This window comes from Pongo abelii, chromosome 4, assembly GCF_028885655.2.
Source record: "Pongo abelii isolate AG06213 chromosome 4, NHGRI_mPonAbe1-v2.0_pri, whole genome shotgun sequence".
NCBI lineage: Eukaryota > Metazoa > Chordata > Mammalia > Primates > Hominidae > Pongo > Pongo abelii.
This window is the reverse complement of record NC_071989.2, coordinates 187,110,321-187,124,997: the sequence shown is the minus strand read 5'-3', so window position 1 is coordinate 187,124,997 and position 14,677 is coordinate 187,110,321. Positions and strand designations below refer to the sequence as shown.

The window sequence follows — 14,677 nt, the reverse complement described above, 5'->3', positions numbered from 1 at the left end:
ATGGGGGATTGGTTCCAGGACCCCCTTGCAGATACCCAAATCTGGAATGCTCAAGTCCTTGATATAAAATGCTTGTTTATTTATTTTATTTATCTTATTTTATTTGAGGATCTTTGTGGCCTAGACTGGAGTGCAGTGGTGTGATCCTAGCTCACTGCAGCCTTGAATTCCTGGTAAAATGTGTAGTATTTGCATATAACCAATACACATCCTCTGTACGCTTTAAATCATCTCTAGATTACTTATAATGCCTAATATGATGTAAATGCTATGTAAACAGTTACTATTCTGCATTTTAAAAATCCTTTTTTTTTTTTTTTTTTGAGACAGAGTCTCACCTGTCTCCCAGGCTGGAGTACAGCGGCGCGATCTCCACTCACTGCAACCTCCGCCTCCCAGTTTCAAGCGATTCTCCTGCCTCAGCCTCCCGAGTAGCTGGGACCACAGGCTCACACCACCATGCCCAACTAATTTTTTGTATTTTTACTAGAGATGGGGTTTCACCGTATTGCCCAGGCTAGTTTTGAACTCCTGAGCTCAAGCAATCCATCTGACTTGGCCTCCCAAAGTGCTAGGATTACAGGCATGAGCCACCACACCCAACCTAAAGAAAAGAGGTTTAATTGGCTCGCATTTTCACAGTCTGTATGGGAAGCATAGTGGCTTCTGCTTCTGGGGAGGCCTCAGGAAACTTACAATCATGGTGGATGGTGAAGGGGAAGCAGGCACATCTTCACATGGCAGAGCAGGAGAGAGAGACAGCGAAGGGTGAAGTGCTACACATTTTTAAACAGCCAGATCTCACAAGAGCTCAGTCACTGTCATGAGAACAGCACCCAGGGGATAGTGTTAAACCATTAAAACCACCCCCATGATCCAGTCACCTCCCACCAAGCCCCACCTCCAACACTGAGGATTACAATTGAACAGGAGACTTGGGTGGGGACACAGATCCAAACCATATCACATAAGAAAACCCTGTCTCTACAGAAAGTAAAAAAAATTAACAGGGCATGGTGGCATGTGCCTGTAGTCGCAGCTACTTTCGAGGCTGAGGCAGAAAGATCACTTGAGCCCAGGAGTTGGAGGCTGCTGTGAGCTATGATCACCATTGCACTCTAGCCTGGGCAACATAGGAAGACCATATCCCAGTCAATCAGTCAAGCAATACAATTTTTATTTGCCAATTATACTTCAATAAAAATAGGGGAAAAGAATTATAAAACTGAAAAAAAAAAAAGATTCAAATGATATAAAACAGTATCCAGTGGGAAAAGTCCCAACTACCCCTGTCCTTCAGCAACCATGCTGCCTTGCCTGGGTGCCAATCACCCCTGCATCCCGGGCAGGGTGTTTTAGGCTCATGCAAACAAACACATGTATAAATACAGTCTTTTCTCCCTGTTTTTTTTTTTTTTTTTAACTCAACAGTAGCACAACACACACAGTTTTGTCTCTTATTTCTACATCATGGTCTATCTGAAATGTTTTGTCTCCCGCATGGAATGTCCTTGTTTTTTTGAATGGCTGCATTAAATGACATTTGGGTGAGTGCATGGGAGGGATAAATTCCTAGATGCAGACCTGCTGGGTCCAAGCGTCTGTGATGATATAGCACTGATTCCCATCCGTGGAGAGATGTCACCCACACCCCGGCCTCATCCGTGCAGCTGAGGATGTGCTTCCCAGGAAGTGGGTACTATTTCATGTTACTACTTTATCCTGAGAGATGAGAAGCTGCATCCCAGGGAAGAGGTCATTTGCAATTCTCTATGACTAAAGGTGACTTGGGTATGTTTCAGAGAAACTTAATTTCCTCTTCGGCAAATGGCCCAGTCCTATCCTTGATTCACTCTTCTGTTGGCTATTCACATCTTCCTCACCGATTTGTAGGAATGTTTTAAGGAAGTTTTCATATGGGTTGGAAATATTTTCTCATAGTGTTATACTTTTAACTACTTTGGGGGGTTTTGTTTTGTGTTTGCATCATGAAAAAAATTTTCAGTGTATTCTCATTTATCAGTCTTTTATGGCTTCTGAGGTTTGTGTCATATGTAAAGGGGCTTTCTCAAATCAGACATAAAAGAAATTTATAGCTTTTTTTTTTTTTACTACTTTTATAGTTTCATTTTGCTCCATTCTTTTTAAAGGCTGCATAGAGTTTCATTGCATGAGTATGCCATAATTCACTTCACCCATCTCCCATTATTGGGCATTGGAGTTGTTTCCAGTCTTTTTCTATTAAACGTGATGCTGCAGTGATTCTCCTCATACATCATGCTTTTGTGCATATGTGGAAGTATATCTGAGGATGAATTCCTCAAAGTGGAGTTGCTAGATCAAAGAGTATGTGCATTTGAGATTGTGAAGTGTATATTGCCAGTTACCTTCTGAAGACGTTCTCATATATTTCCCCTTTCAATGGTATGTAAGAGCAGCTTGCCAACTCTCCTTTTCTCAAGTGGGAAATAATTCCATTATTTTCTCCCCAAAATATTCAGTGTGAGGAGGATGGACAAACAGATGTGCTGGGCCTAGTTCTACAGAAGTGTTAGAGATGGAGACTCCCCTGTCAGCAGCCCTGGAGAGCAATTATGTTTATCTCATCTTGTACCTGGTGAGCAGGCAGACCTCTGCACTCAGAGGGGCTTTCTTAGAAAGAGAATGCATCTTCCAGAGTTTTTAGCCGACATTGTCTATTAGGCCACGAGAAACGGATCGCCCTTGTCTCTTAGCTGGGTGCAGCATTCCTCTCTGGAGAGAAGGTAGAGAGGTTTGTCTTTGCTGTGTATTGAAAAGAGACCAAGAGGAGCTGTGTGCTTCCATATTTTATCTATTAATTCAAATTCCTCTTTACAATGAACTATTGCTCCTTATGAGAATTGTAAGCGCAGTTGCTCTAAACACCTAAGGTCATGGGGGTTTGTCTCATCTCTTCCCTCTTTCATGTTCATTCTTCAGCAGAAGTTCTCACTTCATTGGCTGAACTCTCTTTTTGTTTGTTAATTTCTTTAATAGCATTTGCATCTTGCAGATTTCAAAAGTGGTTATTTTATCTGTCTCTTCTTTTAAGAGAGAAAAGATCCAATGTGCTAAGGTGTTTTGACAACTGTGCCATAGCTCTGCAAACTTGATCCAGTCACAGAACCGCCTGCAGCTTCTTGAAGTCTTGCACCTTCTTGGTGAGACCAGGACAGCCAGGACGATGCCCCCCTCACTGGGCTGTCCGAGAGCTGAGTAGAGAAGCCGGGATGAAAGTATCTAGCTTAGGGCCTGTGCCTTAGTCTGCTGGGGCTGCCATAACAAAATCCCACAGACTGGGTGGTTTCAATAACAGAAAGTTATTTTCTCAAAGTTCTGGAGGCTGGACATCCAAGACCAAGGTGTCGTTAAGAGTTGATTTCCGGCGAGGCCTCTCTTCCTGGCTTGTAGGCAGCTACTGTTTTCTTACCTGGCAAAGAGACAGAGAGCTCTGGCCTCCCCTCTTCTTATAAGAGTGCCAGTCCTTCCAGGTTAGGGCCCTACCTTATGACCTCATTTTATTTTAATTGCCTCCCTAAAGGCCTCATCTCCAAATATACTCACAGTGGGGACTAGGGGCTTCCGCATATAAACTGGGGGGGGCACAATTAGTCCAAAAAAGCCTGGAACACAGAATGCAGCCCAGAGGCTGTGCACCAAGAAATCAGCACTGTCCCCAGCAGGATCCAATCTGAGATCCCCAGATGACCCCAAACCTTGCCCCGGCCTGCACTGCTACCTCATGTCTCCCCCACACTCCAGACGCTGTTTTCTGTCTCCTCCTTCCTGTTAAAGAAACAGTGGGCCGAGTGCGGCCTCACTGGCCCCTGGGGGTCCTGTGGCAGCTCACCAGCCCTGGGGTTCATTTCTATGCTGGCTGTTTTCACTGAGCTCCCAGTTCCCTGGGCAGAGGCTGCTGAGACAGGTCCCCAGCAAGGCTCGCCGAGGCACCAGACACACTGTGCACACGCATTATTGCTCATCCAAAGGTTTGCTTCTACAGCGGGAGAAAATGTAGTTCCTGCTCCCTGTCCTAATCCACCAGGTAACTGCCAGCACGGGAGGCTGAGCCTGCTCTCCCTCACTCCTCCTCTTGCTCCCTTTCTCCCCACCTAGATCTTTCTCTAGAGCCAGAATCTCCCTGCTCACCTCCAGAGCCAGTTGCAGCTGCACCTCGTTCATCGTGAGCATCCTCACACTCAGAGGCCCATCTCTGTGTCTCTGTTGCTGGGCATGAGTGCCGTGCCACCCCGCAGGGACAGTCAGTGGAGCTGCGAAGCGCGACTTTCCTGCCTGGGCAGCCCCGGGGCTTTGGCCTTCTCAGGGCCAGCAACCCCAGGAGACCACCCCCGCTGGCCCTGTCCTTGATGTCAGGCAGGAAGTGGTCCCTCCCTGGATGGGAGGATTCCGGCCTGGGACATGACTGTTGGATAGATAGCTGCTGTCAGGCCATTCTGCACCTCAGTTTGTTAAAAGTGAAGATCAACATAGCTGGCCCGGAGTCAGGAAGAGAGGCTTGTGTGCTGCAGGGAAAGGCCCTTGGACAAGAAAAGTGGCGCAGCTTCAGTCAAGGCCAGCGGAGTGGAGCAGGCAGGCCACACACAGGGCCTAACAGGCTGGCGCAGCAGCAGGGCTGCTCAGGGTCTCGGGCAGCCTTGTCCTATTAACAGATGCCCCCCAGCAAAATTAATCACTCCGTCTTCAATGCTGTCATTGCAACATATCCACACTTCCTCTGTGGCTCTTGGAACCCCGGGTTATAATTATCTGGTGAGGAATCCTCGGGGCAGCCACAAGCTACCTGTGCCAGATTCCTCCTGATTGCTCCCCACATTGCTGAGTCCTGACATCGCGCTGGGCCCACCCACCCCTCTGTTCATCCAGCCTTGCTTCCTGACTGCTCTGCCCTAGATGCTGTGCTGGGTGTTGGAGTACCATGCCGGCCACTCCCCAACTTCACGCAGCCACACAGCCAACTTGCTGTACACCAGGCACTGTGGTGGCTGCTGGGACCCTAAAAGAACTGTCAGAGGATGAGCTGATGATATCCAAGCACAAAGGACTGAGATGGAGAAATAGAAGCACGCTTCAGAGCCAGGCAGGGCTGGGAGCAAGAAGGAACAGGGGGGCATGACCAGGAGGGCGTCCTGGAGGAGGTGGCATGGGTGCTTGGCCCGAGGACTGAGTAGAAGCTGACTGTGTGGGAAAGTGCTCAATGTAATTGTAGGCACGGGAACAGCATGGCACAGGCTTGGTGTCCCTGGGCACAGCCAGCTTGCATTGTAGCCTGATTTTAAGGTGCCTGGAGAGTGGGCACAGAGAGCCTGAGGACCTTGAAGGCCGGGAGACTTGATAGGAGCTGAGACCCTGGGTGCACATGCACTGGCGCCTCATTTCCCAAGTCCTGCCCACCCTCTCCAGGCCTGGGAGGGAGAGAATATCCCAGGGAGGTAACAGAGGTCCCCCTCCAGTCAGGGGCCACTGCAGGGGGTGGCCTCCTCTAGATCACACCCACTAGTGGAGCTGAAGCCACACAGACCTCCCGCCACCCTCACCCCTGCAAGGAGGAGCCTGGGGCCCAGGTGAGGGTTGAGGGAGCCCGGTAGGACTTGGTCCATCATTCATTCACTCAGTCAACAATCTGGTGTTGAGTCCATCTTCTTGGGGCTCCCCCCGAGGGAGACAGAAGACAAAAAAAAAAAAAAAGGAAAGCCTCCCATTACATTGGACGGTGATAGTGCCGTGGAAAGGTGAGGTAGGAAATGGGAGGCCAGGCGTGGGACGTGGGGGGTGGCCCCGCCTAGGGAGGGCCAGGTGTGGGGCGTGGGGGGTGGCCCCGCCTAGCAGAGGGCCGGAGGGGACTAGCCACTTTTGTCTGCTGCCGAATCTATTGTGACTTTAATAAAGTGAGAAAGGAAGCCAGTCACAGCATCACCCGGGTTATCAACACCGGTGTGATTATCCTGGGCACCCGCTGCAGTGGGCCTCTGCCTCCTGCCAGTCCTCAGTGGGGAGGGGCTTCCTACCCCAACCTCTGTCACATCTTTCAGCTCTGGTTCCCCTCACCCAGCTGCCTGTGCCGCTGTTATTTCTCTGGTCCCAACTCATTGTGGGTTTTTACCTTGGGGGGAAAAAAATCCAAGCATGGAAGCCTCTTAATACAAACCAGATGAGGGACTGGTAAAAATGTTTTTCTCCGCATCAATCACCCGAGTTCTTGCTGTGCTGAGAATTTGGTAAGCCCTCATCGGCTCTACCAAGAATCCCTTCCAGACTGCCTGGCAAGACGCAGGAAGACAATGCCGCCTTCTGTGTTAAGTTTAGCAGAGCACCTTTTCACATGTGTTCACCCCACTCCTGCTTGGGTTCAGGTGGGATTTGGGGATCGGCCTGTGCTGCTGATGCTGGTGGGGGAGGCTGACCCTCTGCAGTGGGACGAGCTGCAGCCCTGAATTTGGTCCCCCTCCCTGCTGGGGGGTTGGCCTGGGCCATGCGCGGAGAGTGGCTGGGCCTCAGATGGAAGGGCTGAGGAAGGGCTGGATTCAGACCAGGTGGAGTGGCAGGACCCAGGACCTCTTGGAAGTCCCTCCCTGAATCAGACTTAGGAAGGTGGGAGCCATCGGGCACCCATGGGGGCCTGGTCCTGGGAAGGGGCTCTGCAGACCCCTTTCCCCCTCCTGAGGCAGAATGCTCTACAGCCAGGCAGGGAGCTCAGCCCAGAAGCCAGGTAGTAAATGGGCGTGAGGCACTTTGTTAGCAGGGAAGCTGCTGTGATGGTATTCCTGCTGGCCCAGCGCTGTTCGGAGCCCTGAGGCCACACACCCAACCTGACTGCCAAGGGAGGTAGCCATGAGCATGGAAAAGGACCAGAATGCAGCATGACAGGGCTGCGGTGGGGGTGGGGAGGGGCCTTGACCCTGCCAGGGGCAGTTTAGGGTGGCCTTCTGCCTGAGGTGTCCCCTCCTCAGTAAGAAAAAATAAGCTATTAGCAGTGAGGTAGAGGAGGGGTTCTTTTCTGCAAAATAATGAGAAGAAAGCAGGTGATCATAGCTGAGAGTCGTCCCAAGTGCGTGGGAACACAGAGGTCCCTGCAAGAGGCAGAGCTGCTGGGAAGAGCCCACCCAAGCCCTGGGCAGCAGGTGGGGAGGCCAAGGCAGGGCCAGTGTGGGGGGCGGCGTCAGTGCAGCTGGAGCTGGATGGGAACAGGGGCGGGGGTGAGGTCACAGGCCTGCAGGAAGCACATGGAGGCACTCGAGACCCCTGAGGGGCACTGCTGGGGCTGGGAGGCATGAATCCAGGACAGGGGAGGATGATCAAAGTTCTAGACCACTCCTCTAAGTTTCTAGAACTGTGCTGGCCTATAGGTAGTCACTAGTCCATGTGGCTATTTAAATTTATTCTTTGTTTTGTTTTTTTGTTTTTTTGGGTTTTTTTTTGAGACAGAGTCTTGCTCTGTCACCAGGCTGGAGTGCAATGGCGCAATCTCGGCTCACTGCAAGCTCCGCCTCCCTGGTTCAAGTGATTCTCCTGCCTCAGCCTCCCGAGTAGCTGGGATTATAGGCACCAGCCAGCGCGCCCAGCTAATTTTTGTACTTTTAGTAGAGACAGGGTTTCACCATGTTGGCCAGGCTGGTCTCGATCTCTTGACCTCATGATCCGCCCGCCTCAGCTCCCAAAGTGCTGGGGTTACAGGCATGAGCCACCACGCCCGGCCCTATTTTTTATTTTTTTAATAGAGGTATAACTCAACATAAAATTCACCATTTAAAGTGTATGACTCAGTGATTTTTAGTGTATTCACAGACTGTGCAGGTGTCACCACTGTCTGATTCCAGAAAGTTTCCATCACCCCAGAGAGAAGCCCTGGCAGTCCCTCCCCATACCCCTCCCCCCAAGCCCCTCCCCCAGGCTCTGGCTTCCCCGTGTCTGCTTCTTTCAATCTCTCTGGATTTGCCTGTTCGGGACATTTCCTGTGAGCGGAACCGTACACAGTGTGGCTTTTTTCACCTAGCATGTGTTCAAGTTTCATTCGTGGCTATTTAAATTTAAAAAGTTAAACGAAATATAAAATCCAGTCCTTCGGTCACACTGGTCATATTTCAGGTGTTCCACGGCCACCTGGGCTTTCAGTTTCCATATGGGTGGCTCAGCAGACGTTTCCATCCTTGCAGAAAGGTCTCGGGCCAGTGCGGCTCCCAGTGCCTCAGTGCACGGTGAGGACAGGGAGGAGGAGGAGGGGGAGGCGGCCTCAAGCAGGGCCACCAGACCCTGCTGGGCCTCACCCTGCTTACCTGATGAGCATGGACTCATGGTCCCCTTTTCAGGTCCCTGGAGGCCGTAAGGAGACCCACCAACGATTTTTGCTGTTTCACAACCTCTGAGGAAAATCATGCCTTGGTGAGGGATCAGCCTCCCAGGCCAACCCAAGGCTAGGTCGCTGGGATTTCTGCTGGAGCTTTATCAGCACAGTGTGAGGCTGGTGTCTATCTGCAGCCTTCAGAGGCTCCGACGGGCCGCTGCATATAACTCTGATTAATCATGATGGGAAAACAAGTTAGCTGTTGCTACGTAAACGCAGCTTGGGACACATGATCTTTTCGGGGGGAAGGAAAAGAATGAAAAGGGCCCTTGTGTGATTTCAGCATCTACAGGCAACCATTATTAGCATTCTTGTTGATAGCCTTCAAGAGTCAGATTTTGGGGAAGTACGTGAAGGGGCATACATAGAAATATGCATATATATATATATTAAGATGTATGTACATATGTCTGTTTAACTTTAAAAGATCAATTTGTGGCCGGGCATGGTGACTCACACCTGTAATCCCAGCACTTTGGGAGACTGAGGCGGGTGGATCACTTGAGGTCAGGAATTTGAGACCAGCCTGGCCAACATGGTGAAACCCCGTCTCTACTAAAAATACAAAAAAATCAGCCAGATGTGGTGACAGGCCCCAGCTACTGGGTGGTGACAGGCCCCAGCTACAGACGTGGTGACAGTCCCCAGCCAGACGTGGTGAAATCCCAGCTACTGGGGAGGCTGAGGCTGGAGAATAATTTGAACCTGGGAGGTGGAGGTTGCAGTGAGCCGAGATCGTACCAATGCACTCCAGCCTGGGTGACAGAACGAAACTCCGTCTCAAAAAACAAACAACAACAAAAATAAATAAATAATAAATTAACTAATTAATTAAAAGATCAATTTAAACCCATAGCTTTTCTTTCATTCCTGACAATTTGCAGTGATTTTTTTTTAACAAATCTACTTTAATTCCAAAAGAAATTAATATAGAATGGTCAGTAATATGCAACATACTTTTATGTTTATTTTATAGGTATCTAATATGAGTTTATTTGTATATGTGCAATGTATAATAACTCTATAACTCTATCTTAGATATGAGTCCTAACAGGATGAAAATGTTTTCTTGCAACTACTACTTTATGCCTATGAAGGGTGTGAAATTGCAGTGTCCTCCTGTCTTAAACCCAAGTTAATGACCGTGTCCTCTCAAAATTTTTCATAAATTATTAATGACCTAATTTCATTTTAAAAATGGTTTCAAAAAGTCCAGGCGCAGTGGCTCATACCTGTAATCCCAGCACTTTGGGAGGCCAAGGCAGGCAGATCACGAGGTCAGGAGATTGAGACCATCCTGGCTAACATGGTGAAACCCCGTCTCTACTAAAAAAAAAAAAAAATACAAAAAATTAGCCGGGCATGGTGGTGGGCACCTGTAGTCCCAGCTACTCGGGAGGCTGAGGCGGGAGAATGGCGTGAACCCAGGAGGCGGAGCTTGCAGTGAGCTGAGATCGTGCCACTGCACTCCAGCCTGGGTGGCAGAGTGAGACTCTGTCTCAAAAAAAAAAAAAAAAAAAAAAAAAATGGCTTCAGCAAATATGAAAATAGAAAGTCCTGTTATTTGTCCATTCATAATACGAAAAAAAAAAAGAAATGATACATTCCTCTATAGAAAAAGTGTGTTTAGAGAACAGTTCTGGTAGTATTTCACATGGTAAAGTATCAAAAGGTCTAATAAGCAGGCCCCTTGCTCAGGGAAAAAAATGATTTCAATGTGTTTCTCTTCCGAATTGCTTAGTAACTCCAAGTGATTTTCAAACTGGGAGGCAGATTACTGGCACCGAGTTCATCAAATTTAGGTCTATCTTGAATAGGGGCGTTATAGAAATCAAGAACATTTCTAACCCTGCACATCTGGGGGAGTCTGGAGTTAGAGACTGCATGACCCAAGTCATCAGCTAAATGTGCCAAGAGATTGAACTTTAGATGACCATCTTCCTGGGAGATGTCTTGCCAATTACCAGGAAGAGATGAACCAAAAGCTTCTTTAACATAAGATTCAAAATGACTCTGGAATCTGCAGGTGGTGAGTATCCTCAGCTTCGTAAGGGTGGACACACTGCAAGAGGTTCCTTTTTCACCTCTTCTGTCTCAGCAACCACTGGCACTTTCTCTTTTCTGGATCGAGACCAAAATTCTCTACGTGTTATCCCTGAGACTGTCCACATGAAGACTCTTCTGGTAATGCCAGACACAGATCGCCCCGCCGTCTTCGATGAGATCCACGGGCCTGAGCTATAGTGATCTTAACAAAGAGAAATTTGGGAACTTTCTGGAGGCAATGGGCATACAGTCGGCCCTCTGTTTCAGTAGGTTCTGTGTCTCTGGTTTCATCCAACTGTAGATCAAACATGTTAGGAAAAAATGGGTAGTTGTATTTGTATTAAACACAGACCTTTCTTTTTTTTTGAGACAGAATCTCGCTCTGTCGCCCAGGCTGGAGTGCAGTGACATGATGTCGACTCACTGCAACCTCCGCCTCCCAGGTTCAAGCGATTCTGATTCTCCTGCCTCAGCCTCCTGCATAGCTGGGACTACAGGGGCACGCCACCAGACCTGGCTAATTTTTGTAATTTTAGTGGAGATGGGGTTTCACCATATTGGTCAAGCTGGTCTCCAACTCCTGACTTCAGGTGATCCACCCGCCTTGGCCTCCCAAAGTGCTGGGATTACAGGCGTGAGCCACCACGCCCGGCCACAGACCTTTCTTCTTGCCATTATTCCCTAAACAACTGTGTAAAATACAGTGTAACAACTGTTTACATAGCATTTACATTGATTAGGTATCAGAATCTAGAGACAATTTGAAGATGTGTGTAAGTTATGTGCAAATAGGACATCATCTTCTGTAAGAGACTTGAGCATCCATGGATTTTGGTATCTTTTGGGGGTACTGGAACCAATCCCCTACAGATACCAAGGGATGACCATACTTACATTACTGCAAAATAAAACCAGTTTCTACACGTTCATTTCTTTTCTAAAAGTTCAAGTGATGGGCACACTATAAAAATTAGGAATAGACAGCTGTCTTGGACTTTTGGAGAAGAGAGAAATTTGGGTTCAGAATGGTCTTTTAAAAAACATTTTAGGCCAGGCGTGGTGGCTCACGCCTGTAATCCCAGCACTTTGGGAGGCCAAGGTGGGCGGATCGTGAGGTCAGGAGATCGAGACCATCCTGGCCAACATGGTGAAACTCCATCTCTACTAAAAATACAAAAATTAGCTGGGCGTGGTGGCATGCACCTGTAGTCCCAGCTACTCAGGAGGCTGAGGGAGGAGAACTGCTTGAACCCAGGAGGCAGAGGTTGCAGTGAGCCAAGATCACGCCTCTGCACTCCAGCCTGGGCGACAAGAGCAAGACTTATAATGGAAAAATTCAGATGTTTGCACAAGCAGAATAGTGTAATGAACTCCCATGCATGGACTCCACATCCAGCTTCAAGAAATTTCAGCTGTATCCCATCCACACCCCTTCCTCTTCATTCCTCTGATTTATGACTTAGTTGTCTTTCTTCTAAAAAGCCTGTAGCTGGATTTTGGCTTCTATCCAATCAACAGTCTTTGCCTTTTTACCGACAAGTTTATGGTTTCAGCTTGTCCCCTGCCTTTTCTAGGTTTCTTGGTTAATCCTTTCTTTTTAGAAATAAAAATGTTTCTCGGTCACATGACTGCTCCCTCGTGTCCTGGGATCTCCCCTCCACCTAGTGCCCATCCTGTCACTCTTCTCTTTCTCTTCTGGATCTTAGCTAATTGATGAGGGTGGAGGTGGGGAACAGTCTTCGCTTCAGAATCTGATCACCCTTTGATCTTCTCATGTCTTGAACCATGTGCTGCTCCTGCGTGTTTCCCACGTGGGTCTTTATGTGGCCAACTTCTGGGGCCTTCTGTGTTTGAGAATGTGTTGGCCATGCCCTCACACTTGGATGACAGTTGGCTGGATATAAAATTCAGGGTGCAAAGTTCAGTGCTCAGAACTTCAGCGCTCACATCAGTACTCAAAACTGTTACTCCCTTGTGGCCTGACAGTCCGCGTGGCTGTCGGAAAGTGTGGTTCCATCCAAGTCTTGCTCCTTCGTCATGTTCTCTGCTCTCTGGGGACTTTTAGGCATCTCTCTATCTCTCATGGTCTTAAATTTCACTCGAATATGTTGCAGTATAGATTTTCTCTTACTTCTATTTGGAATTCTATGGGCTTTTTCTGTTTTTTTTTTTTTTTTTCTTGACAAGAATGAGACTTTAATCAGTTTTAAGTGGAGTTTATAACACTAAGAGATAAAGGGTTGTTAACAAACACAATCACAAATGGACATGTGATTGGGATGAGGCATTATCCTATACACATCATACTGGGATTTTTGTGTATCCTCAGTGCCCAGCATTTACACACAGAGCCACTGCTGCACAGCCAAGAGTATCTTGTGCCAAACCCAGCAGGGAGCCTCAGATGCTCCGGCTGGTGGGACCTGGGAAATGGGGCATCACTCAACCCAGGGAAGCTCAACCCAGAGCAGCAGCCTGTGTCTCCACCCAGGAAACCACAGGTATCAAGGGGGCCTTTGAGCCACTGCCCAGACTGCCCCTGCCAGCCTGTGAGGCCGCCTTCGGATGAGAGAAGGCCAGGTGGGTGAAGACATGGAGCAGACAGACTCAAGATGATAAATGCAGGAGGGGTGTTGTGGCCTGAGAAAAAGGATGCCAGGAAACCATCTTGGTGCTGGTGATTCCACATAGTGAACTGTAACCAGCTGTCACCCGGCCAGAGGGCAGTCCCCATCCCAGACCTGCTGGAGCTCCAGGTGGGAGACACTGTCGTAAGTGCAAATATTCCTCCATCACGGGCCATATGGGAACTGCAGCCACGCTCAGCAGCCCTCCGCAGAAGTGGTTCAGCAAAGGAATCAGAGCACTTCCTGGCTCAGAGCTGGGCACTGAGGAGATGATAACACAGCAAACAGCAGTCCCCCTGCCATGGAGCTTCCGTTGTGGTTAGAGGAGACAGGCAGTAAATGAGGGTTTCACAGGTCTGAAGGTTGGTGTGTTATGAAAAAAGGTAGGCAGGTGAGGGCAGTCTCCAGTGCCGGGTGAGAGTGAGGGTGGCAGTTTTCCATGAGAAGGTGGCATGTGAGCAAAGACGTGAAGGCAGTGAGGGGCTCGCCAGGTGGCCGTCTGGGGGAAGACCGTCTCCAGAAACAGGAACAGCCAGGGGTCAGGTCCTGAGGCGGGCGGGATGCCGGCTGCTGCAGGAGCAGCAGAGACTACTGTGGCTGAAACGGGGATGAGGGAGAGAGGTGAGTGGGAGACGAGGTCAGGGACAAGAGGCCCAGGTCCGCCAGCAGATCGGGAGCAGCCTGTGGGCAGGCAGGCAGGCCACACCTGAGACCCTGTGCTGGCTCCCCAGCCTCTTCCAGCCTCACCCACCCAGGGCCCAGAGCAAAGCCCAAGGCAGAGCCGTCCGTAGAAAATATCTGCCTCCCCACCTTTGTCCTGTTTACTTGTAGATTTTGAAAATAAAACCTTCACTGGGGGACTCCTTTGCTCAGGTCAGAAGAGCCAGGCTAGCCAGGCCCTTCCTTCTGTGCTCTGGGGTACCCGATTGGAGCAGGGTCCGGGAGAGGGGCCACCGAAGTGTGCCATGCATGGGAGACCTCACCTCACGGAGGCTGAAGGAAGTGTTGACCAACCTGTCTTGGGTTCCCCAGCCAAGGTTCTTATTCTCCTTGTAAAGACCTGATGGGTCAGGCATGGCAGCACGCACCTGTGGTCCCAGCTAGTCCAGAAGCTGAGGCGGGAGAATCGCTTGAGCCCGGAAGTTCAAGGCTGAAGTGAGCTCATTGCACTACTGTGATCCAGCCTGAGTGACAGAGACCCTGTCTCAATAAACTTTTTAAAAAAGAAGACCTAGTGGGGCAGGCACTGGACAGGGAGTCGGGGGATGCAGCCAGGCCCTGCTCCACCATCAGGAGCCCTGTGGCCCAAAAAAAGTCAGCCCAGTTGTCTCAGCTCGAGGGACTCAGTTCCTCCATCTTCATCATGGGGGAAATAGAGCTGGTGGGTATGGTCAGTATGAGGTCTAAACCAGCTGATCTCTGCCTGGCAGGACAGCCACCCCTGCGGGGTCTGACCTCAAGCCCCGCGCCCGTGCACATCAGCCATGCTGCCTGGCCTCACACTTCGTGCTTGCAAAGAGAGCAACAGCGTGGCTTTCTGGATGGAAAGTGGGAGCACCATTTAAGAAACGCCAGGCCTTGCCCCACCCACCTCCATTCCCGCCCACCTCCATTCCGGTGACCA

The 14,677-nt window shown here is 49.5% G+C and overlaps 2 protein-coding genes across 2 annotated transcripts in view; one reads left to right on the top strand and one right to left on the bottom strand.

Moving 5' to 3' along the window:
- COL23A1 (collagen type XXIII alpha 1 chain) overlaps positions 1 to 14,677 on the top strand; it is a 369,266-nt gene that overhangs the window by 247,841 nt on the left and 106,748 nt on the right. The window lies entirely within an intron of this gene.
- Positions 10,118 to 14,666, bottom strand: LOC100444588 (large ribosomal subunit protein mL50-like). Its single transcript, XM_054556347.2, is given in 6 exon segments — positions 10,118 to 10,398; positions 10,401 to 10,628; positions 13,168 to 13,349; positions 13,542 to 13,650; positions 14,301 to 14,351; positions 14,645 to 14,666. Coding segments are annotated over 6 exon segments (873 nt in total).